Below are 26,745 nucleotides of genomic sequence, written 5' to 3' on the forward strand. Positions count from 1 at the left end.
TGTTAGGTTGAGTTCTTCTGTAAATCAGTCCAGCAATCATTTTAGGACTGAGTAGCTTTATGTTCATCCCGTCTTTCTGGTCACCTATGCATTGATTGGTCTCTGTTGTAGTGATTTTCTCTCTGTTCATTTTTTCTTATCCACTGACTACCCAGCCTGTACTCTTATTATATGAATACCAGCTTGCAGCATTTGAGCACATCAGTGATTTACTGCAGACTGATACTAACTAATCTTTTCCACAGAATGAATTTGTATTTTCTGTACCAACCCAGTCTCAAACAGATTTTAAGGCCATATGCCCTTTGTCCAAGCACTCAGAGGTCAGTAACAATGAACTATGGTGGCCCAAGGGATACGTATCTGAGAAGACAGACATGATACAAAGCTAATGAGCTTGTGAGATTGTACCAATGTGGTCTGAAGAAAAGGCAAATAATCTCCATCAGAGATTATGTTCTCCAGCAGCTGAAGTTTCAAGATACTTTTCTCAGACTGACCACAAAATAATGTTAGGACGGGAGGGACACACGTTATTCAAAGCATGAAGATTTCCACAGATTTCTAAGACAACTGCTACTTGAGACTCAAGAAGCAGAGGGATGTCTAAAGTATCAATAGTTTTTGAAGCTAAGCTGAGCTAAATCCACTTATGGATAAAGCTGCTGCAGTCTTTGTCAATTCCTGCACTTTCTCCGTTAGTGATAATACACCTGTATTACGAAAGCAAAGACGCAGTATTATTCAGAAATAACATAAAGAGTTAAAGAGTATTATATGACTACTAATCAAACTGAAAATAAAATGAAAGAAATCCTCTTAAAAAAATGTTTATTTTTCTGTATTCAGCAATGAAAGTAGGAAGAAGCATATTAGTGACCATGTCATTTTATTATGAACACAAATATTTAAATCAGTGAAAGGTCCTTTGTGTCCTTGACTTCTACAACATAAATTTTTGAATCTCTGGCCTCAGAAGGACTTAGTAAATCATGAAGTGCTGGCTGGTCATTGAATTTCCCTTGCTCTTTTGTAAACATTACAGTATTATTGGCAACCTTTGGCTCTATCCTTCAAATTTAAGGCATATGTAGTGGATGCCTGTGCTAATTCAAGTAACATGGTTAACATCTTGTCCTGGCTTGAGACTGAGGAAATATGGGCACATCTTAAATCCAGTGGAATTTTATGTTTTAAAGCACATAGCACTTGCTAAAACTGCTTCCTTCAAGCACAGGATTTGCTTCACACTACTCTCTAGGAAGTCAGTAGTGTTTAAAATAAACTTCTGCAAAAATATTCTGTTGGATCACAGCTTAGGATGGTAAAATACAAGTATGGGTTTTCCAATCTCTTGAAGAAGTTGAATGCTTGTTACGGCAGGAGCCTGAGCAAAGCAATGGTGGTGTTTTCCCATTGCAACCCCACCACATCTTGGTTCCCCCTCTCTAGGAGGGTTTCTCCTAGCCACACTCTTATTGACATCTCAGGATCCTGTGACATTGTGCCCCATCCACTAGAAATCTAAGTGGAAGCTCTGCAAAACAAGTAATGCTTTGCTAACCTGCATTGACAGAGGAACAAAAAAGCTTAGAGTTTGTTGGTGTGTCTTGTTTCTTTTAAAGAATCTTTCTTGCATCTTAGTAATTGTTTGTTTTTAATTAGTCCACAAAGTTTATCTGTTGTGCCTTTGAACAGAACACACACATGCAGAGCTTATTTTTCCTATTGGCTTAAGACTGCTAGTTTTGACACCTTTGTAATAAATCTGTTGGCTAGATGCAAAGCTTTGGGCTTGGCAAGTCTTTAGGAAATCAAGAGGGGAGGTAGCAATACTTGAAAGAGCAGTTCCAAAGGCTATAGATTAACAGGAATCATTTCCAACTGAGCTAACCTATTTAAAAGTAGCAAATACATGAAAAGGAAAGCTGGTTAGAGTGAATTACCAAAGAAGTGTTACTTCTGGTGGAGTGAATTTCAGCACAAAAATCCATCTTTCTAAATGTCTCTAATATTTATGCCCCAGCCCTGAAGGACCAAATATACTCCATGGGGATACTATGCAATCCCTATCACCTACTGTTTCCTACTGTCTGGTTCCATACCTTCAGAATTGCAAAGCCAATTTGAAAAAATAAAAATAAAAATGTCTTATGGTGAAACCAGATGGGATGAATATTTATGACCAACATTGTAGTTCTTGTATTACCAGGCCCAATTAAGCTTTAAAGTTTGTGACAAGTGGGCATCTTCATGGGGTAATTCAGAATATATATCTGGGGAACTACTCTTAGCAATGAGAACATTTCCCTTAAGGGTTTGAATTCTTGGATGCTGCTGGAGTATCATTATCCTTACAGATGTCAAGCTGAAAAAATTTGAGGCCTAAATAGCACTGCAGAAACTAAATACATCTGTTTTTTTTGGAGCCTTCAGAGACAGATAAATGTCATTAATTAAATTCTTCATATACTCAGTGGAAGGAGGAAAGCTCCTAGGCAGACTTCTTGTTCTGTCTTCTAAGCAACTCCTCCTACACTATCTTTTCTTCCCCCCCCCCCCCCCCTTTTTTTTTTTTCCTGAAAATCAGTTATTACCACTTTTTCATATTCCTTCTCATAATCTTCAATATTTTGAAAAACATTTTCATGGTATTCTATTTCCCTCCAAAGGAAAATTTTGGAAAATCTCCAAATATTTTGGAAACATCTGTATTCTTCAGTGTAGTTGGATGGAATTAGTGTATCCTGTCTCCCTTTCACCTGCCTAACTGGAGCATGTGGGATCATAGGATCAAAGTCAATATAAGGATACCTACCTTTTGAGTAGGATTATTCAAATTTTAAGTGGCTCCATACAGTACTTTTCTTTCTCCAATAACTGAAAAGAATTTGGGCATGTGTGCTCATGTCTTGGAGTCTTGGAAACCTCTATTAAAAAAATATATATGTTTTTTTAAAAATGTCTTTTATGGAGATGAATTGATATTTCCATAACAGAGATTATTAAAATAACATGAGTGGTTTCTACTGGAATGCATATCTTTGTGTAATGTATAAATAAAACAAAGAGCACAGTATTTACATCCCTGGAACCTCTGATGAATATAGTTTTTCTCTTTTGAGAAATCTACCCTGAATGTTCCTTATTATTTCTGAGTTTGAAAACAATTCTTGGAGAACCACTGATTGCAAAAATTTGCATTACAGAGAACAAAAAATCACATGATATAACATATGTTTCACAGCATTTCATTTCTTGAACTGTTCTGAGAACACTGCAAATGTATTTAGGCATAATCAGAAAATTTCAATCACTCTTTCTAATAAATGATTACTGGAGCTACTTATGAAAAGACTGTCCTTCACTTTGCAGCCTGTGTTACAATGGCTCTTATTTGTTTAATAATTTAGTCTCTTTATATTATTTTTATTAGAATGATGTGGGAGGTCAGCGGAGCCTAATAAACAAATGGACTACTTTTCTGAAAGCCAGGCTAGTGTGTTCAATACCTGGTCCTGAGGGAGCCGACACACATTTTGATGAGCTACGTAAGTTGATTTATCTTTAATAACTTATTTTGTCATCAGATTTGCTTGTGCTTCTTTTTTTCTTATTATTCTTTACAGAAGTACCACATCTTATTCTGATTTTACTAATTATCCAAGCAGTACTGACAGTATCTAAGAAGAGTGATTTTTGTAAGCAATCTGAGAGGAACAAACTCCTATATGTTATCCAGACTCTACCCTTAGAGAAGTGTATTGCCTACCTGGGGTCCTGGTCAGGAATACTTCTAGGAAACCTTCCAGTCTGATTCACCTCTCTGGTTATTATCCTTTATTGATAGTTCAGGTCAGAAGTGACTAAGTCAGTGAGAAAGAACTGAGAAATGTCAAGAGGGACTTTGGAACATTGGAGTGGTTAGTTGATGGAGCAGGAGTACAGATGGTGTTCTCCTCTATCCCCTCAGTGGTAGTGAGGGTTACTGAGAGGACTGAGAAAACCCATCTCATAAATATGTGTCTGAGAGGCTGATCAAATTGCAGGATTATGTATTTGTTTGTTTGTTTGTTTATTTGTTTAAAACATGGGACAGTTTACTTGGCACCTGGTCTGATATCTTCAGATGGGTCTCACCTGTCTCATAGGGGGAAATGGATCCAAGCCCAAGAGCTGGCTGTGGTGATTCCCAGGGGTTGCTACTGGGGGTTGTTTTGTTCAGTTTCTTCATTGATGACCTGGACAAAAGGATTGAGTGCAACCTCTGTAAGTTTGCAGATGACATCAAGTTGGCTGGAAGTGTCAATTTGCCTGAGGGTAGGAAAGCCCTACAGAGGGATCTGGGCAGGCTGGATCATTGTGCTGAGGCTAATAGGATGAAGTTCAACAAGACCAAGTGCTGGGCCCTGCACTTTGGCCACAACAAACACATGCAGTGCTACAGGCTTGGGGCAGAGTGGCTGGAAGACTGCATGGAAGAAAAGGACATGGGGCTGCTGGTTGATGCTCTGCTAAATGTGATGCAGCAGTGTGCCCAGATTGCCAAGAAGACCAATGGCATCTTGGATTGTATCAGAAACAGTGTTGCCAGCAGAAGCAAGGAAGTGATCATTCCTCTGTACTCAGCTCTGATGAGGCTGCACCTTGAGTACTGTGTTTAGTTTTGGGGCCTCTCGCTGCAAGAAAGACATGGAGGCCCTGGAGAGCATCCAGAGAAGGGCAACAAAGCTGTGAGAGGTCTGGAGCACGTCTTATGAGGAGCAGCTGAGGGAACTGAGGTGGTTTAGTCTGGAGAAGGGGATGCTCAGGGGAGACCTTATTGGTCTCTACAGCTACCCAAAGGGAGGTTGAGGTGAGGTGAGGTCAGCCTCTTCTCCCACATGACTAGTGATAGAACTAGAGAGAATGGCCTCACGATGCGCTAGGGGAGATTCAGGCTAGATGATAGGGAAAAACTTCTCTGAAAGAGTGGTCAGGTGCTGGAATGGGCTGCCCAGAGAGGGGGTTGAGTCACTGTCCTTGGTGGTGTTCAAGGAATGTTTAGATACTGTATTAAAAGACATAGCTCAGTTGGGAGTTATTGGTGGTAGATGGATGGTTGGACTGGATGATCTTGGAGGTCTTTTTCAACCTTGCTGATTCTATGATTTTATGATTCCATCTCTATCTTTTACCTGAAATCATTGATTATAACTTGAATTAATCTTATCAGATTTATGGTGTTTATAACTCCCTAAGCTGGAAAGTAAAAATCCTATTTTGTCTGAAAACAGGCTATCTGCAAAGGGACAAATGACAGATTATCAGCACAAATTCACTCAGCAGAAATTAGACAAAAGTAACCTATTTTTACAAATATCAAAATTGTAAGTGATAAATGCAGAAATGTTCAATGTTTGTTTAATAATAATAATTTAAAAATCACAATATTTTCCCATTACAGAAGATATATTCTTACTTTCTACAAGAGATGAGAGAAACCCTCTTGTATATGGAGTCTTCACTACAACAAGGTATGTCTTAGGATCATGTTTGCCTTTGGAAACAAATACAGGAGGTCTTAATCAGGGATGTATTAATTAATTAAACCTATTAAAATAATTAAACCTCTCAGCTATGATCTTGAGGTACTTTAAGTAGAATTTTCATAAATGAAATAAATAATTATTTTGTCTTTGAAACTTTTGAATTAAATGCACTTAAGGACTAGGTATGCAATTCACAGTGGAATTACAAAGAAAAATTGCCAATGACTCCTCAATTAAGAGGCAACCACTATACTGGTTCCACAGCATATATAACCAAATAAAATATTTACAATTGAATGAATTGCAACACAATGACATAATCATAATAGTTTATAAATGACACATGGAACCTACTGAACACTAGAAAAATAACAGTCTATCAAATGCTCCCAAAAGCTAACAATACCAGGTATTGTCTGAGCAAAGCTGTCCACGTTGTCTGCTATTTAGCACCACGTATATTAACTCTCAGGTGTAGGATTGATCGAAAACCCTTCAGACTCAGTGGAATTACTGAATTGATTCACCAGATGAGGTGTGCTCTGAAAATGAGCTTACAGTATGCTTATCAGCCTGTCTTCTTCTCAGCTCTGTCTTCAAGGGCTCTGCAGTTTGTGTGTACAGCATGGCAGATATCAGAGCTGTTTTCAATGGCCCTTATGCTCACAAAGAGAGTGCGGATCATCGATGGGTGCAATATGAAGGTCGTATCCCATATCCCAGACCTGGTACCGTAAGTGTCTCCTTAATTACACACTTCTATCTTTACCCAAAGACAATCATACTTTTCTGTCCTCCATGGACTTTCAATTTATATTTTCCACTCAGGCAGGATGTTTCAAATTACCCTCACAACACTGTCTCTTCTGTTGAGAGCTCAGACTTCTACCTACCCTTTTTCAATTTATGTATATAAATATGCATTTTCCACTTCTCTGACATAACATTGTGTCCAGACCATTTCCTGATTTTCTCTCGTATTGTGGTCTCCTGTTGTCCAGCTCTATTTCTATCTGTTGGAATCACCTCTGAGGTGCCAACACTTCATAAAAAGCCAAATCCATGTTTTTATGGAGTATTAAATTATGATTAGGTATTTAATTTGGAATCTTGTATTTCTGTTATCTCTGTTAAAATCCCTTGATTTTAAAATTTCTTGAGATATGGTCATTGATTCTATTCTCTATGTTTGTACATGTGTTCTGTTTTGATATAAAATAAGGAGTTAGTTGCTGCAGACTTTATGTGATGGAATAAACGTGATAGGAAGAAAAGTGAAGTTTAATATCTGGAAAAACTTCTAAATCTGTGATACCTTGGATGCAATGATTAAGCCAAAACAAAGAAGAGAATGTTGAAAGAATTTAGTGAAGAACACTTATCGTACTTTTGTCTTGGTATTAAATTTGGAAAAGCACAGGCATACATTGCTGATGAAAACAGTATTTCCAGAAAATGCATATATTTTTAAAGTGTCAGCAAAACTTTGAGCAACTCTTGGTACATACAATTTGGAAGAGCAGTGGTTTAGCAGTAAAACAGCTATGGGATAGTTTTCTTGGTTTAGTACTCATTCAACTAGTTAGTAGTAAGAAGCAAAACAAATACAGCCAAACTTTGAACTACTGAGGTTGGGATACTGCTGGTACCTTGCCTAGAGGCCATGTGAGTGTCTTTGCACTACTTCTCTGACAGCAACATTACCATAACCATTGTTTGAAGTCCTATTATCTAACTTGTTTAGCTTTTCATTTCATTCTTTTCCTTATTTTTCTATGTTTTCTTCATTATCCTTCCAGTAGATACAACTGCTTGGTCTGTTCCCAATCTATCTATTGCACTTGATTGTTCATAGCACAGGTGTGTGCTCTGTGCTCTGATTCTCTTCTCTCAGCTTCAGACTGGTGGGAAAAGAAGTCTTTCCATAAAAAGTAAGGCAGCTCCAGCAATTGATTCAAACCGCCTAGAATCTGCATTACTGGAGCAAATAAGATCCTAATTTAGATGCTTACGCATCTCTCTCTCATACAGAATATATGGCACCCCCAGAAAAGAAAATTATATTTAATTCTTCTATTATTATTTTTTCAGCATGTGCAACTCCATTACTGGTTTAGAAGCGCAGATGCGTTTAGTTTTAAGTACAAAAATGGTGCCAGTGAGAACAATAGCTGGTCCCATGGCATCTAAAGAGATTAAAATAACTCTCTTGAAAACCTTACAGTGCCCCATAAGGATGAACACTCAGCACAGATAGACGGGTCATAAGCTCATTGCATTTTTGAGTGTATTAGCCATCACATGGTTGAGCTGGGATTCGCAAGGAAGGAAATGTCATGCTGGAGCATGTCAGCGCTGATCTTTATCGCTGATTTGAATATCCATGCTCAACAAGTATTTTCAAAGTTGGAAAGTTTAAAGAAAATGGATATTTTCCGTAAGCCGCCCCTTAATTCTTTAACTGCTTCCCTTAAGCACTTGATAACAGCTATGAGAAAATGGTCTCATAAAAATCCTTAGGAACTTTGGATTTCTGTAGGAGTTTGTCTGACCACAAGCTGAGAAGGGGAGTGGATTTTGCTGAAATAAGATCTCTGAAGAAAGATATCTGTAATGTTACTATGTAGATAAGGTAAATTTATTACTTCATTTGTCTTAGTGAGCCGGCAGTCTCAGATTGAAACAAACTTCAGGTGTGGTGGTTTAAGATAGCATACCCAAAGAAGAATTAGTTTCGTGTCATTCATTTTGAAGTGAGCTAGGCCAAATGTCTGAATCTGAGCAGATTTAGGCTGAGATCTAAAAAAGCAACACAGTGGTTGAAGGAAAAGAAGCAGCATGCTATGTGCCCGTGGAGTGCTGCAGTGTGTCTGAATGCAAAAGTGCTCTTTTGTAAAGATTAATTTCACCATTTCTTGCTAGCTATGGGGTGATTCAGGAATGCTTAGAACAAAGCCAGAGGGATAATCTGTCCATTTCTTAAAGTTACTGGAGCATTTTTGAAATTTAAGCTTTACTTAGTGCTATAGTGTTAGCTACAGCTTAGCATAGTCAGCATTGCCCCTATTTTCTATTTCTTGTATTTGAAGTTACTGGCAAAGTCTAAAAATGGCATTACTAGGAAATGCTTTTCCTTTGATGTTTTGCTTTGAGGGAAGAATTGACTTCCTTTCAGCATTCACACAGAAGCAGGAGACTGCTCACCCTAATTTAACTTCTGGCTCAGCTGCCTTTATCTCCCAAGTAAACAAAGCTGTTCACTATAGAGGCTGTGACCACTTTGATATTGAAATTTTGACAAAATGCTTCCTGCGGCAATTTGTGTCGGAGATAAACTCTCAACACAGCTGTGATGTCATACCTTGCTGGTGCTGAGCATCTTGCAGGTGATGCAGTGAGGTCTGCCTGCCCTCTGGTGTCTGCAGGACCCTGTCTATGCTGTCTGCTGCTCGGGTGCAGCACAACGTGCAGCTTTTCTCTCCAACTTCTCTTGGCAGTGTTAAAGAGCACATGGATGTCATATAAATTTAATGGAGACAAGGTTTGAAATCTCTTTCAATTTGGAAAAAAAATAAATTAAAAAAAACACACAGCAGGCAGCCCTGGTGTATAAAGGGCTGTTTGAAAATCAAGAGAGCTTTTGCTTTATCTTCCTGAGCAGTTTTAAAATTGGACTTGTGCATCTGCAGCTGTCCCCTGATAACAGTTCCAGTTTTCTTCCACTCTCTTAGGGTTTCACCAAGGAAATTATCCTTTGATAAAGGAATCATCAGGCACTTCCTGTAAAATGTGTTCCTGGATTCTCAAATAGAGTTTACATAATATCTTCCCAGTCATAACAGAAGACATTTGAACAAGATTTTCAGTGAAGTGGGAGAAAATAACTGTTCTAGTATATTTATATATCTGTGAATATTGCAGTATCAAAAGACCTCACGTTGCATATATCCTATTTGAAAATTCTGATGGGATACATAGGAACCATTGTCATTTCATTAACAGTGAACAAATGTCACTGTCATATCTTGAACAGAATCTCAGTGTTTAATGACACAGGTTAACAGTCTGCTCTACCACAGTGCCTAGGTATTTAATTGCAATTCAAGGAAACACTGAATATAGTAAGTCTGGATTTCTAACTAACTGATTTGCCAAAGGTTCCCCTCAAAAAGATCTGAATGAGCAAAGTAAGAATCTTGCATCTTACTGTAGTCTTAGCTACAAGAAGCATTCAGCACAGCAGCCATTGCTTTCTTCATTTGTATTTTGTATCTTGCCTCTCCTCAATTCAGATCTGAATACTGAGATCCTGTTTTCTTTTAATTCTTTTAATATTTATTTGAATAAATTACTAAATTATTTCTTTTTATTCTTTTTTTTTTTTTTTTAAGTTTCTGTATTCTCAGATCCTTCTGTGATCTTTCTCACTTTTTTTTTTTTTTCCCCTCCCTTTCCTTAGTGAAACCTCTTTGTTTTTGTTTTTGTTTTTTTTTTTTTTTCTGCTAACCCAGTGCACAGGCTGATGGAGGTGTGTTGTTCATCCCACTGGGACTTGGCTGAGCCACTGAGAAATACTGGCTGCCAAAAGCTGTCCCTTGTCCTCATGTCTGGTTAGTTTTGCTGTTTTAATAAGAGAGTGCATAAAACATCAAGGGTTGCACAGGTTTCCCTTGTTATTTTTAGACTTATCTTCCTCTTTTACCTGATCTTTTATGGGATAGACTGCATTCTTTGCTTCTCCAATTCCTGTCTCCTTTGATCTCCCCACTGTAAATGGGGCTGCTTAATTAAGTGAAATGTTTCACTTTATGGGCTTATTTTCCTGAGAAAGCCTCCTCCACCTCCTCCTACGTACCAACATGTTTTCTCGAACATGAGTCACCTCTCAATTCATTGCAGCCTTTCAAAATGCTGCAAACTCAGTCACCTTTCCAGCTTGAGGAGGTCAGCAGAGAATTGCAGTGTGCCACCTGCAAAGTCAAGTTCACTCACTTAGCTGCCTCCTACGATTATATACACATTAATGATTTCTTATGTCAGCCTTTGCTGTCCACCACACAGGTGTGTTAAATGGAAGAGCAATATGAAGGTTCAATACAATCACTGCAACAGGATAGAACAAATCTCATACATCCACTGGAAAACAGTCTCTGTGTAAATGTCTCTATTTACTGTGTAGCTCTGATCAGACTATAGAGAAGACACAGACTGTTTAGGACACTCAGAAACCAAGTTTTTTTCTTCAGAATGGCTGAGTCTACGACAGCATGTGAGTGCCTAAGCCCCAAGAGTCATTCCTTAGCTGCCATCTGTACCACAGAAAGTCCTAAACTACAAATATCCAATTTTCTGAGGTAATTCCGGGCATCACACCAGTCCTCGGCATTACATTTTAGTCCCTCAGTCCTCAGACTCTGCATTTCTCACTGAACTTATAATAGATTCACAGACTCATAGAATGGCTTATCTTGGAAGGGATGTTAAAGACCATGGTACCAAGGTTCCAATACTCCTGCCATGAATAGAGTCGCCAACTACCAGATCAGGCCGCTCAGGGCCTCATCCAACCTGGCCTTGAACACCTCCACGGATGGGACATATACAGTCTCTCCATACAGTCTATGCCAGTGCATTATATGCACATAAAGCTCAATTTGTTCAAAACAGTAGTGACTAGCTGAAGGTAATTCAATTTCTCCACTTTTTGCTTGATAACTATAGTAGAACTCATTTAAAGTTTGGAAGACTTTACCTGGAACTGCAGGAGAATGTTGACTACGTGGCTATATTAACTAATTACTGGTTAAATACTCATTCTCTGATAGCTAGAGCAAGAAGGAGTGTGTCAGTATTAATTCCTGGCTATGGTTAGTGCATTCCCTTAAAGGGAGGGTCTAATGTTCCGCAGAGCTTTTCAGTGGAAAAGAAATCTTCTCCCTTTCTGGTTAATGTCTGAGCAACATTCTTACTACTTTTGGCTAAGCTGAAACCAAATTATCCCATGAAAAATGAAACAACTTCAAGAGGAAGGACAGGGCTCCTCCTAGGGTGGCTTTGGTCTGTGTGTCTGAAGCAGAGCTGATTGCTCCAGCATAAGAGACACCCAGGTGAAGGCATCCAGTTCTCCAAAATGAGAGAGATTTAAGAGCTGTTTCATTCCTTCAGATTTCACACTGGCTACTTCATATGTCCCCAAGAGAGTGCCTTACTGATGTGGTGCTTCTTTCCCCTTGTGAAATGCATCAAAATTGCAAGCCTGGACTTTGCAAAATCCAACCAGCAGATGCCAACGTCACTCAGTGTTATCAAGTCCCTATTGTGCATATAATCTATGAGTGTTTTAAGCTTTTTGTAAAGTGGGTCCAATGCTCAATGTAACAAATGCCTTCTAAACTGAAGTTTTGACATGCTTAAAATTAAAATTCTTACAGCTCACAGGGAACTTCACTCTGTTTTGAAATTGTTAGCAGACAGCAGCATTGCTGAATTAAAGACATGCAATTAAATGAAAAGTAGATGTATTTTTACATACCTTAAAGTTAGATTCCCAAATAATTGTCACAGTTTTAGTAGGTGTTAGATCCTTCAGCTCTTACTGACTTCACAGGCTGGTACTAAGCACTGTGCATTTTGGCAAATTGGACGTTTATTTAGGAGCCTAACTTCTGGCATCAGCTTTTGAAAATCCTGGCCAGGATTCCCACATAATGTTAACACTGTCACACTATACATCTTTGGAATTGTGTGAGATCCACACATCCAGCACTCTTCTAAGCTGAAAACTTAATGGGTGAAAAAGACAGAAAACCTTACATATGTGCAGCATGGAGTGTTTTATCTGAGAAAGATTTGCCGTACTTTACCACCTTCTGATTGTATGTGGATATAAATAAAAGGTGAATGAAATAAAAGGGAATGAAAAGGCATTTTTTTCAGATTATCTGGATTCAGTCCAAGTGCATTATTGTCAAAGTGAGCTCACACCAAATGCACTGGAAAGCCTTTACATTACTACTGATTTGATTCTTTGAAAGTTTTGTGCCACAGTGTTTATACAGCAGTTGAATAGAGATGTCCGTAGAACTTCAAACTTGGTATCTATTTTGTTGATTTGTTTTTGTTTCTAATTTTTCATTTTTGAAAAATGAAATAAAATGAAGCTATTATTCATGAAAGTGAAAGCCTAAGCAACCTTTAAAAATTAATTAAATGGTAAATGTATTTCTCACAAGATTCTTATCTAGCAGTACTGATTTTACTAATTTAATTTTTTTTTTATGACATCTATCTAGAAGAAAAGCATCAAATCTGAGCCAGTTGTTTAGATTTCTCTGTCAGAAGGAGAGACAAGCACTTCCTTTGTGCAGTTCAAACATACAAGACAAGAATCTAGGTCAGGTGAGAAGAATCCCACCCTGTTGCAAAAGCAGAAGATGAGATAGGATAATGGTATTGTAAGAACTTTTGTGGAGCCAGATTCTTTTGTAGTCCACATAAAGCAGCCCTGCCAACCTAATCCTGTGACATTTGATATAAATGCAAATCTCTTATTGTCTGCAGTAGGAGATGTCACATATCTGAGATAGCATCTGGTGCTGATGATGTGAATAAATGTGAACTGGGCAGAGAACACCGCTATCACTATCACATGTGACGTGCAGCAGGATATGAACTCACATTTTCAGAGGTGAAAGGCTGCTTCACTCACCCATTTGGACGTGCAGCCTTTATCATCATGCATCCTATTGATTGCTATGAAAGGAAACATGAGCCCACAGGAATTGTTCTGTAATGATGGGTGGACACACAGCTTTAAACAGCTGCCTGAGGACTTTGCCAAAGGTTGGCCCAAATTAATTTTTCATTCCCTTGTTCCATCCATCGTGCCATGCAGTTACTGATGCCTCTGAAAATAGCACTCTTGGCCAGCATAACAGGATCACACCTGCCCAGCTGTTCTTGTTGGTCATGGTCTTTTAGGAGGTGATCCAAAGCCCACTAAAACAATTGGACAAAGTCCTACTGATTTGAGTGGATCTTTTGAGCAAATCCTTAGTCCTTATTTTTACTGAACTGTTAATAGGCTGGCAAAAATTTCCCTGTATCATGCATGGTAGGGTTTAGGCCTTTGGGAATCCTTTAACAGCTTTGTAGTTTCGTACTGGTAGAGATTTTATCATAGTAGTTTGTAGTGGATGATGTCATTGCTCTCCTCTTCCTCTGTTGTTACATTTTTTGGCAAAAAATCTAGGGCATCTCTAAGATCCATGGGGCTACTCCCATTTTATAAATATAAATGAATTTCTGGGATTGAGCTGTCAATAGGAAAGCAATCAGCAAAGTTCCAGAAGATATGGACTGTAATTCATAGCTCAGAGCATGAACCACAGAGAATGTAAATATAAGGGAAAGCCAACCTGCAGTTCTCACTCAGGGGAAGTGTTACTGCATGGTTGGAGAAGCAAAGAAGAGTGAATTTCTTTCTCATCCTATATAGAACAGTCTCATGCATGATTTTATCCAAAGGCAATTAAAGAACATATGTTACTGTTGATTTCAACAAACTTCCAATCAGCTCCTGCAAAGATAAACGTGCTTTTCAAATCAATAGGATTTTGGAGGTCAGATTGTGACAGAAGGGGAAAAGACTCAGACCTGGATTGATCTAAAGATAGGGATAAATGCATATTTCTGAAGTAGTACTTGTGCAACAGGAACACACATTATTTCTTTTCGTGTAGATACTGTGCTGTCTGAGACGTGTCTCCTGTACCACAGTTCACTTAATTTTTTTGTTTTTCTCAAGTCTAAAATCTACTTTTTCTTGTGGAGGGAACACTCTTTCTGTATTGTCTTGTGTCTTTTGCTATGTAATATGAGTTCATGTATGTCCTTGTGAACTTATTAAACTGTTACTGCTATCTTCAAAAAACAAGCAGACTACAACCCACCTCAAGGATATAACCTTGCAAAACCTTTAATTTCTGAAAGCACAGCAGGAAATGGAACATTGAAGATCACACTCAGCATTTCAGAGGGTGAAATTCTTATGGGAAAGCTATCATAAAACCTCTAGGGATAATTCACTACAACATATATTTCCAAATGAACTATCTTATTTTTTTTTCAGTAGGACTTTCCTCTTTTCCTGCATTGTACCTGTATTAAATTGCTTTTTTCAGGGGATGTCCTTTCAGCAAGAATCAGAGGACAATAATACAATCCCAACTTTGTTCTCTTGCCAGTTTTTTCATAGCTATGCATTAAATTGTGTATTTGGAAAAATGACCTAATACATGATGGAACGTATCTCAATTTAACTTACTCACTGTCTGTGGGTAAATTTTCAAAAGCTACTAGGTGATTCAGGATCCTAAACTCTACTTTCAATTTAAAAATATGGAGTTTTTATGAATATAGGGAGGCTTAACTGTTCTAGACTGAAATAGTGCTAAGCAAGTAGGTACTCTCACAGAATTTCTCATTTCTGTAGATACGCATCAAAATCAGTCCACACAAGGTCTAGAAAATAAGTTATAGTCTTTTAAATCACTCAAGCTGCATTCTTACTAAGTAAAGTCAGAGGACAAGTTAGGTTAGACATCAGGGGGAAATTCTTTGCAGAGAGAGTGGTGAGGTACTGGAACAGGCTGCCCAGAGAGGTTGTGGATGCCCCATCCCTGGAGGTGTTCAAGGCCAGGTTGGATGGGGACCTGGGCAGCCTGGTTTAGCATTAAACGTGGAGGTTGGTGGCCCTGCATGTGGCAGGGGGGTTGGAGATTCATGATCCTTGAGGTCCCTTCCAACCCTGGCCATTCTGTGATTCTGTGATTCTGTGACAAGTTCAAGCACAGACCTGAATTCACTGTACTGCTTAAGGCTGGCATAGGCTTTACCACTAGCATCCTCCCCAGCAATGTCATGGCAGTTGAAACCTGAGGGAAGGAGTGGTCCAGGCTGGTCCTGAGCCTGAGAGAAAGCTTTGGCAATGGTGGCTGAAGTTGCATGGCTGTGAGAAGGGAGTTTGCCAGCAGTGAAGGAGGAACAGGCTCAGCCCTTGTCACTGTATGTGCTGTTCTTAATAAAAAATATTTTGGATAATGTCAAATCTTACATACTGGAACAAATCCTAACCTCAAGCTCTTAACTTTCACCATAGATAGAATATGTATCAAGCTGGAGATTTGTACGAATGAGTTATGAAGGAAGACTGTAGAGCAACTTCATTGCAAATCTTAACTTTCTCCCAGAGCAATACAGATATTATTGCATTTCTTTCTTCACAGATTGTGTTATGGCTCCACCTGGCACAAAGTACAGGGATTGCTTTGTGTTAAAAAACAGCAGTCAGCAGTTCATATGTAAAATTGTGCAATCGATTGGATTGTCAACTTCTTCTTATAATTACCTGTACTGCCACAGTAAAACATCTTGGTGCCGCTGCCTCCATATTAAAAAGAGAAGCTCTCTCAGACTCAGATTAGAGACAAAGTGTAAGGTGCTGGATGCAGACAGCCATGGAAAGGAAAGCAGACATAGTGCGTCATGAGCATGACTGACCTTGCAAATAAGTGTTGCTTGGTTTACTGCCCCCAAAAATGGGAGGGATAGGTTTGAAGGTGACCTGGGAGACAGGTTTATGTGTTGTCTTCAAGCAGTAAATGTGAGAATGGTGCACAAAATGTGTATATATGCAAAAGAAACAGCTGAATTGATTAGGTAGTCAGTATGGTTCTAACAGAATTGGAAGCCAACTCTAGCAGTAAATGGGAGAGACTGGGGAAGTGTTCAGGGGTTTTCTCAGAGTAGAAGTATTCTGGACCCAATAAGAGGGGGAGACTACCTTTTTCAAAACCATAGAAAAGGATGCTGCAGCAGTGAGTTTGCACAAGGGTTTCAGCTATGTGAATGAGTTAAAAAAGTCACTTCTGAGAAATATTGAGCTGCAGGGCTCATCTGGCATCTAGAGAATCTGCCTTTATTACAAGAAAAATAAATACGAGGTGTAGGATTTACAGTTCACCAGAAGCTTGATTACAAGCCTTATACAAGGTATTTTAGTTTAGAAAAAGGAGCAAAGCTAAAGCACTTGCAAGTGGATTTCTTCAACAGTAGCTCTCAGAATATTTCCTAAGGGAAATTAGGTGCTAGTTGAACATATGATCCCAGCCCACAAGGCAGAAGCTCAGTTTCAGTACCAGAAGCAGCCACCCATCTCCAGTTACACCAGAGAGGGGAGATGGCAGCAGTATTTTGCTTATGCTTCTCTCTCTCATTTTTGTACCTGATTCTTCTCTTCTTTTTCTATGCACAAATGAAATCTTCTTTGATTTTGTTGAAGGAAATGCAGCAAGCAGTGAATACAGCCTGCACTTTGAATACTTGAGATTATCCCGTGGTAGCCAGTGGAGGGCACTCTAGACTTGCTGTTGAAAGTCCTTTATATTGATCAGAGTAAAACTATTTTATTCAGCGTAGCAAATTTAACCTCACACAGATATTTGTGTCTGGAACTGGAGAGCTAGCCTGCGTGTTAGGTCATTCATTTCTCTCTTCACTCCAGATTTGATTTCCTTGTCTTGTAAAATATCCAAAGTGATAATACTCCCATGAGTGGGGCAGGGATTGAAGAGGTGAAATTCTTTGCAGATGTACCGATCTCATCATGAGAAGCTTTCTGCTTCATAGTGATTCTTTTGAAAAATGAGGTACATGTGACCAAATGCTGCTTTTGGTTGAGAAGAAACACTGAGCAACCTGATATCCGGTTGATTTTACAAGTGTTCTCACAGAAAACCTGATTACTGAAAGAATATAGATTGAGTCTGTAGATTACAAAGAAGACCAAATTTCTAAAGCGGTCTATACCAATAGCATCTTTTATGCTATTATACACAGATAGTTCCTATTTTTTAAAAGAAAAAAAAACATTATTTTCTTATATTATTAGATTGTTTATGATTGAATTTTGCTGTCTCAAATATATGATGAAAAAAAGGTTGAAATGCATCTTTGTGCATGGGTGGATGTAGTACTTGAATGCTAGTAATAAATATTATTACTGATGACAGTGGTGTGAGTGTTAAGGCATGTCTTCACCTCTCCAGGAACACTGGTAGGTGAAGAAATAGAAAATACCTTGTATGTGCTTGTAAAAGCCATTTGATGATAGAATTCAAAAATTACAAATAGTTTTTAAGTGTTTGTAGACTTGTTAGTAGTAGAAATATGAAGTATTGGTATTTTATCCAACATTAAACATCTCTTTTCTTATGCAGTATTCTTTTCCTTACTGTCTTATAAAAACAATCCATCTCCCCTCTAACTTATAGTTTATGCTAGCAAAATGTCTGAGAGAAAGAACAAACGAACTGCAGTAGTTTTTCTTCAAAGCTTGCATATATTTATCTGTAGGCAGGTTTTGGTGTGGGCATAAAACTAGTAGAAACTGAATGTACATACTTTTAAGTAGTAGCAGTAAAAATGGGTGAAATGAAACAAAATAGCAAGTTGTAGGTAGTTCTGAATGGAGAAGAGGTGGGAGCAGGACTAAGGAAAATGAAGATGAAGGGGAAGCACTTTTGGAGAGAGAGAAAAATGAACAGAGAGAGGAGAAGTGAGGAAGAAAATGGCCCTTTGAAGAACTGGGGAAGCACACACTAGAAGCAAACGCTGAGCTGCCCAGTGTGCTTTCACACTTTCAAACACTAATCCTGTTCAATTGTAAGTCAAATTTCCTTTCAACTAGATGTACTGGACATATAAAAAAAGCAAGTCTACAGTGACCAAAATCGTACTGTATGAAAATCAACTGACCTTACACTCTTATTTAAGCATCTAGAGAAGTGTCCTGCTTTTCAGGGTTTCTGAGGAGCTGGATAGAGCTCTCAAGATTTCAAAATGAATAGACAGCTTTCCTGTCTATTTTCTCTGTGATACACACAGAGAAACCTGCACATTTGTTGTATTTCTTCCCTACTATTCTTCCCAACTTCTTGGTCTCTTTCTTTCAGTGCCCAAGCAAAACCTATGATCCACTTATAAAATCTACCAGAGATTTTCCCGATGAAGTCATTAGCTTTATAAAGCGCCATCCCCTGATGTACAAATCCGTTTACCCGCTGACGGGAGGACCAGTGTTCACGCGAATCAATGTGGACTATCGGCTGACTCAGATTGTGGTGGATCATGTCATGGCAGAGGATGGGCAATATGACGTTATTTTCCTAGGAACAGGTAGGAGAGGACTTCCACTGTTGTTCTGCACAGGTTCCCTCCTCTAAAAGCTCTTCTACTCCAGGAGGTCCTGAGTAAACCTGTTGATTAACATCTTTTTCCTAAGCTTGCAGCTTCAGGAGGCAGTTAGATGTCCTTGCTTGTGTGATGGGACTTCATAAAACTGCTAAAATTAGATTACTTTGTTGTCTCAGACACTTATACTGAAATTAAGACTAAAATTAAGATTTTAATGGCTCATGGCCCCAAGGTGATAACCCAGTAAAGGGTCAGAATAGCTAGATTTTCTTACCCTCTGAGTTCTGTTCAGTGCTGCTCTTTATGTTACGCGGTGATCTAGCTCCAATTCCCACTGGCAGCACATCAGTAGGCAATTAAAAGAACAAAAATAACCTTAATAACCTCAAGGATTAATTTCTGTTATCAACAGTGTCACGGTGCATCAGCATTAAATATCTTCTGACACTGAAAAGCTAAGAAAGATTGCAGATGCAGCCTAGAGCAATGATTTCACTTAAATGTATTTAAGAATATTACTTAGCAAGATGAGTAGCTCCAAATAAAAGGACCAGGATTGAACATAGAGGGACTAAACTACTCTGTCAGGGACGAAACATGACTTGCAGTTTGCCTGTGGATAATTATGTACATATTTACATTTTCTTATAGCTATGTGCTGTAAAGAAAAAAGTTTGGTTTTAACATAGTATTTAAATTTAAAATCACTGAATGGATCATCTTACAGTATATATGATATGCTAAGAATTATTAATGTACCCATTCATAACACTTCTAAAGTATAATCCCTGCTCTTATTCCACTGAAATTTCATGTTCTTAATCCACAGTTTGAAGTTCCCTAAATAGTAATAGCTCTGATAAAGCACTTTGCACCACTAGATCCAAAACTTCACCAAGGATGTCATTGCCATTATACTTACCTCACAATAAATGAAACAGAGGTACATGGAGAAGAAAACATTTGTACTAGGGCAGTGAGCGAGCTTCTGAAATGAGAAATTAAATCTCTGTTTGAATCCTACCCCAGTGCTGTTGGATTATAGAGCATTTTTTCTGGCCTATAAGCAAATTTGATATCAGAGTGTAGTTTAATAGCTATGGGTACTCTGATTTGATCTGGGAAAGGGAGTGTATTGTCATAGGGCATCACCTCTTACAAAGTGTGTGCTATCTCAGCCTTCCCACCTGCATCATCACACCCACAAGCTCAGGGTGAGCCTCTCTTGAAGCATTTAGGTATTTCAGCTCAATTCTCCTCACAGCTCTATCTTCCAAAAGAAGAGAGTGACCTACAATCCCCATAATTCATAGATGGAAAAACACCATTCTGTAGAATAGAACATTAATGTGGCCTCTACTCCAAGTCTGCCTGCGAAGGTCAGGAATAAAATTTGCAGAAAATCCTTGCTGCTTTATGAATGCAGTCTTTAATATGGCCATCGAAGAAGAAAAATAAACCCATTCCCAAGCTGTGAGATGCCCAGAATTTGAAAGTACCCACTAAAGCTTACTTATTTTGGTGATAATAGGGAGGAAAAATAATTTAAAATGTAAGCTATCAGAAAAGATGTGTTCACTTGTTAAAAAGCATGAGATACTCCTTCAGTGATTGCAGAGATGCTTTCAAATGTTTTCTGTTCTCTGCTATAAAGTTTGTCAAAGCAATACAATTATATTAAGAGACTAGCAACCAAAATACTGACAAATTACCTGTCTCTACCCAGCACTGATAACTAATTTTTCACAGTAACTGGAGGGTCCCAGTGTGTAACATGCAGTCGCTAGATGGCACTCTATGATATGCAGACACTTATTTATCTGCAATGCCTTCCTTAAAAGTGAGTTTTCTTTTCCAGGAACACAATATTTTGTTCCATTTTATCCTTTAAATTTGTCTGATTGAAAAAAAAAAAAAAAAAAGAGATCTAGACTCAAAGATAAAATTTCAAATATCATATAGAGAGACTGAATACAAATATATCAAATAACAGCTAAGATGTTTAGCAGCAGCTAAAAAAGAAACTTACTACATGTTCAAATGTATGCAACCATATTACTGCAGAGTTTAGGAAGACAGGCAGTTCTGCACATGCAACCATATTGCTGGGCTTTGTATATACACAGGCTTTGGTAATCACATCCAAAACAAAACTATGTCTAATATATAAGGCAAACTGAAATAATTTTAACTTTGATTGGCAATATGATCTCTTGTAGTTTGGAAAAACAAGAATGAAAGTCTCACTCTTTGCATTACAGTGTATTAGTTTCCATCATTTCAGTATTAGAGATAGTGCTTAGGATTAAGCTGTTCTATGTCACTTCCACATTGACCATTTCAGCACCCAGCTCACTTTCCTCAGCCCTTTTTAAGGTTTTGGTGTTGTTTTTTTCTTTTTTTTTTTTTTTCCTTTTTATTATTATTATTATTATTATTATTATTATTATTATTAAAGCCAATAAAGATTCACCGTGTTTCATCAAATGCAGGTTGAAATTAATGAATAGATGAAATTCAAAAAATTACCCTGATAATGCCAAAAAAGTGAATTCTACAATGTTTAAATTAAAAATGTTAATATTGAATGGAGATATGCAAAAAATCTCCCTAAAATCAAAAGAAAAATGAAAAAAATATATATATTTCTTATTTTCCCATATTAAGACGAAACCTATTTCTGATTAAGGAGCTATGCTGATGAAAATTAATTCTATTAAAAATAAATTTGATCCTGATTAGACTGGGTCAGATAGGCCACAATTCCAGCTGAAGCAAACATGCAGAAAATTCCAGTTGAGATCATGAATGTGTTTGCATGTGTATTTGTATAGCAGCAGAGTTAGACCACCTATGCCAAGCACAACAATGCACAGTTGCATTGGCTCAGACATGCAGTAAACATATTGTATAGAGCTGTGCAGAAAGTAGCAGATGCATATAAGGGTAGACGTCATTTGAAGGCTGCATCCTTGATGGATTAGTTCTATCTTCCTCACACAGTTTTTGATGTTGTTTTTCTTTTTGATCTAAGTTTGCAAAATCAGTTTGTTTTTTACGTACAAGTTGACTAAACTCATAGAATCCTAGAATAACTTGAGATGGATCACGGAGTCCAACTCTGAATGTTTGAGTCAAACTGTGAAATGAAGTAAAAAATGAAGTAGCTGAGACATAACAGTGTGTTTCATATTGTGAATGTTGTGAATGTTTTTTTCAGACATAGGCACAGTACTGAAAGCTGTGAGTATCACTAAGGAGAAGTGGAGTAAGGAGGAGGTGGTCCTGGAAGAGCTACAGATATTCAAGGTAAGCATTAACAGCCATTACATCAATTACTCAGGAGAATTAAAGACTCAGAATGCCTTTATCTGTATGGCTGTTTGCTCAGTGGAACTAGTTCAAGATTTCAGAAGGACAGTATGTCAATTTTTAAATGCCTTGATATAAAGAAAGCCAATTGGAAAAAATAACAGAAGCAAAAGAACAATATTTTTCAATCTCATAGAAAGTCTTATTTTTCCTATCTTGTTCTACTTTGCAATCCTATTTTGAGCCTGACCTACTTATAATTATTTTATTTTTAATGGTGATATTCCTGTTATCTCAGCCTTGGAATTATTCTTCACACAATTATAATTTAAAAACCAACCAAACAAGAAAACCCACATACGTAGAAAAATTATTTTAAATAAACAACTTTAAGAGTTGAGAACTAAAAGAAAATAAATCAGACTAAGTTTGATTATCAATGTGTTTTAATCCTTTGATGCTGGCTGACTTAGCACTTTTGACCATTTTGATTTGGTTATTCTGACTGAATGACAGTGAAGAAAAGTCACTAGAGCCCTACTAATGCCAATGACTTCTTCATAAAGAGAATTTGTGAAAAACCCAAACTTCTTTTCTGCATAAGCATGATTTCTCATTGACCTCATTGCTTGTGGGGAAGCTTACGCAGACATATCATAACAGTAGAAAAGTTGAGATATGTGTCTTCCCAATTGATTTTCTTTTCCATTTGGAAACAACTTCTTTGTTCTTTGTATTCTTACATTGCTTTGCATTCTCTCTCCTATGTGCTCTACAAGGTCATTGTAAGAGTTTATTCCCATGCTGAATAAATGAATTTGAGACAGTGTTTTCCAGCCATGAGGACACGATCTTTAAAAAAATATTTTTACAGTGCCTTTTGATATGTCATGAGTATGATGAATTTTTGATTTAAATGTTCTCTTTGGAGAAGAAGGATGCCTTCTTCTAAATGTACTGGACACCAATTATAGATTTTGCTCTGAAAATACCAAGATTACTTAATGGCAGGCCAAGGAATCAGGACATTCAGTATGCATGCCTATTTGGTGCATTTTTAAAACACAACATCAAGGGCAAATGTACCATATAATATTAAAAAAAAAAAAAAAAAAAAAAAAAAAATTATTTTTTCTACTCAGCAGACATTCCTTCACATTTTCATTGGTAACATTTACGGTCCCTCTATATTTTTGAATCCAGAAAATTGAAGGGGATGAAGGGCTGAAAAAACATCTCTTATTTCCTAGAACCACATCAGTGTTAAACAATAGGCTTAGATTAATCATCCTGTATTAGGAGACAGATAATACTCTGAGCTTTGTCCTGTTCTTACATCAGTCACTGGCAAAACATTCACTTTTATGGAAGCAAAATGCATCCTGGTGCAGAGGATGTGTGTATGGATCCTTTAAATGCCATCAAAATCTTTCAAGTAGTGCTTAAGTTGATGCAAGGGCTTGTTGCCTGTCAGTAGGTTGGGTAGGTTGCAAATTCTAAGAATTAAAGACAAAAAAATTATGGGAGGCATTCCTGGAGGCATGAATGAGTTTGTTGTTTATTTTGTTTTTTGCTTTAGTATTTGTTTAATCCAAGTAAATCAATCTCAGTTTTATATACCTTTCAGAAATGTTAAGTTCTGTTCTCATTTTATTAACAATAAGGAAGGTGTGAACTAATGTACTTCCCTAATTTGTTTTTCAGCACCCTTCTTTTATCTCAACCATGGAGATTTCTCAGAAGCAGGTAATCACAAACGCATTTAATTACTGCAGGATATATGATACACTGAACAGTAAGCTTGTTATTTTTTAGGTGTCCTCTGTTACTTATTGGCCAAACTTTCCATGGGTAACTCTTAAAACTTGTCTGGAAAGAAGGGGACATGTTAGAGCTTGTTTCCCTGCCTAATTCCCATTTGCTTACAAACAGTAATTTGTGTACCCAAGCTGGTAATTATTCATGGAAACAAATCTTTAGTCATATGGTTGTGGGATTTGTGAATGAACTCACTGCACATTTGTTTTCTGAACACTAGAAATACTTGTCTCTTTACAGTCTAGCAATAAATTATTAGAAGTATTATTGTTGTTATTTTTATGTATTAGCAGTCAAGAGAGCTCAGGGCCTCATTCTACTTAACATTGTATGCGCAAAGCCTGCGAACAGGCCCCCCTCTAAATTTGAATCAGGGTGGTCCCTCCTGGTGGGTCCAGTCCCAGCTGGGACCCTCCCTATGGGAAAGGGCTTCAGGGCAGCTCCAAGCCCTGAGATGGCTCTGTGTAAGCTTGGGAGGCATCCACAGAGGTGGCTTTGGCACTGTGTGCCAAATACAGGAGGTATTTTGCCATGCAGGCATGCAGAGAACAGCTGGGTCCTGTCTTCCCTGAAAAAAAGGTGGCAAGCCAGCTGGAAGTATAGCATGAGCCAGCTCTGGATCAGCAATAAGAACTCGGACCACCCTTGTCTCAATTAGCTATCCACTCACACACCGGGAAGAGGTGAATAATATTGTCCCCATACTACCTAAGCATCAGAAGTGGAAGATGATATTTTATTCACATAAAGTCATCTTTTTCCCGGATTCATAACATCATGGCTAGCCAGCCCCTTTTTAAAAAAAAACGTGCTTATAAGCCCCTCTCACCATGCACTGCTTCTGTGGTTTTACTTTTGACACAGCACAAAGCCAAAAGTGTAAGGGTGTTGAGTGCTGATGTCATTCCAAGACAGCAGTGCCTTTGTCGTTAGGGTTTGCTGGGGACTGCCCAGTTCACACCGAGCCCTGAGAAACAGTTTACAGTGCAGGAGAAATTCTCTTTTTAAAAAATCTGAGGCAAGGCTGAAAGTCTGCAAGTGTGGTACTGAAGAAGAACCGGGCTACTTGGAGAATGATCCTAATTCATTTGCTTTGCCTGATTTGCAGCAACAATTGTACATTGGTTCCAGGGATGGATTGGTTCAGCTCTCTCTGCACAGATGTCACACGTATGGGAAGGCTTGTGCAGATTGCTGCCTTGCCAGAGACCCATACTGTGCCTGGGATGGAAACTCCTGTTCCAGATACGCCCCCACTTCTAAAAGGTAAGAAAAAACTACCACATGCTGTAAAAGATCTTGTTGCTTGCAAGAATTGTAGAGTTTCGCAGTAAGAATGTACCACTTTTTGTAATTAAGTTTTTTCTTTTAACTACTTTAACCCACCATGTCATTGGCCTTAAAATTTGATCAAATTCTGGCCATGTTTCACATTTTCTGCTCGAAGAGATGTGAAAACAACATAGCATTGTTTAAGTGTGTATGGCAGTGACTTGACTTCTTCAACTAAGATAATAAATCCAACACTTCCCTTTTTTATACTGAGTGCTTTAATGCATGAGATACTCAGGTCAAGTACCAAGTTGTGACAGTGGAAGAGAGACATGAGAACCTCTCTTAAACTTTTGCTTTTTGCACAGTGCACAACTGTATTTATAAAGCAGTTTGCCTTACTATCAGTCTAGTATTCTAGAGTGATCAGTAATGAAGTGCAGTCAACTCAATAAAAGAAATGCATTTAGCTCTGTGATCTAAACAAACTTTTCCTATCTGATTTAACTAACTCTAATAAAGCAGCTCACTCTCTCAAGTCATATTTGTGATCTGAGCCATGAGAGGGAGACAGAGATATAAGCAGTGCAACTGGGCCATGCCAGGAGCAGCTTTTACAGCGACAGAAGCTATATCTGAACTTTCTGTCCACATCGTCTAGCGCAGCAGCATGGATCTGCATGGAAGAAGAGCACGCTACAGGCTGCAGTGATGCAGTACCTAAGCTGTTGGTTCAGCTTGGGATGTGCCTGCTGGAATTTTAGTTGATTTAGACAGAGTTCTGAGATGGTTCATTAAACTGGAGTCCACAGCCTCCTTATTCCTCTTTTCATGAAGCCTTCCTGATAGTAATTCTTGTAGAGAGGGTCAGAGGTTGCAGGCTGAGCTCAGGCTCTGGAATGAGACTTTCTTCCTCAGGGGCTACAGCACTGGAACCTGACAATTAGACAAAGCATTGAAGTTAATGAGTCATGGGTTATTGTGTCATGGTGTCAAGGAACTTTATGTGTTTTCCCTCAAAGCCAAAGCAAACTCAATTCAGATAAGCATAAATGAAAGGAGAAAAGCAAGTTTTCAGGCTCACTGCAAAATTAGTCACTCGTGAAGCTTGCTGAAGCCTGAAGTGGGCTGGGACACAGAGATTGATGGTCCACACTTTTCAACGGATGTTCATTTGGTGCCTTTGGTGGGTAGGCCAAAAGTCTGTGACTTCAAAACGAGGGATGTGCAACTAGCCTTGGGAATCCTCCAGCAGATCAGTTGGATATTTCTCTTCCACTGAGCAGCCTTTGCTTCCATCATGCCTACAGATTTTACCACAGCTTGGTCTTGGGAAGCCATTCTGCTGAGGCATCACTGTAGATGTGAGGTCCTGCTTCAGTGTCACCGTGAGAAAGGGAGCTCCTCCCTGGGTCTCCAATTGTTCTACTGAAAAATTAAAAACTTATGTTTATAACTCTTGGATTATTTATTTATTTAGTTAGTTAGTTAGTTACCAAAGTAAAATATAAGTTTTCTACCTTCATTTTAGTGGTTGATTTACTGGCCAGTATGTTCT

At 38.2% G+C, this 26,745-nt stretch overlaps 1 protein-coding gene across 4 annotated transcripts in view; it reads left to right on the forward strand.

Annotated features, from left to right (window-relative positions):
• The window catches only part of SEMA3D (semaphorin 3D), a 139,871-nt gene that overhangs the window by 98,954 nt on the left and 14,172 nt on the right, over positions 1-26,745 (forward strand). For all 4 annotated transcript variants that reach the window (XM_042815704.1, XM_042815706.1, XM_042815707.1 and 1 more), the window contains exons 9-15: positions 3,437-3,551; positions 5,447-5,516; positions 6,120-6,264; positions 18,545-18,767; positions 22,006-22,094; positions 23,802-23,843; positions 25,024-25,181. In XM_042815704.1, the coding sequence (XP_042671638.1) occupies positions 3,437-3,551; positions 5,447-5,516; positions 6,120-6,264; positions 18,545-18,767; positions 22,006-22,094; positions 23,802-23,843; positions 25,024-25,181 (842 nt within the window). The remainder of the gene's footprint in view (positions 1-3,436; positions 3,552-5,446; positions 5,517-6,119; positions 6,265-18,544; positions 18,768-22,005; positions 22,095-23,801; positions 23,844-25,023; positions 25,182-26,745) is intronic.

Source organism: Centrocercus urophasianus, unplaced genomic scaffold, assembly GCF_019232065.1.
Source record: "Centrocercus urophasianus isolate 14NV4802_14NV808 unplaced genomic scaffold, USGS_Curo_1.0 seq_15, whole genome shotgun sequence".
In the NCBI taxonomy this organism is placed as follows: Eukaryota; Metazoa; Chordata; class Aves; order Galliformes; family Phasianidae; genus Centrocercus; species Centrocercus urophasianus.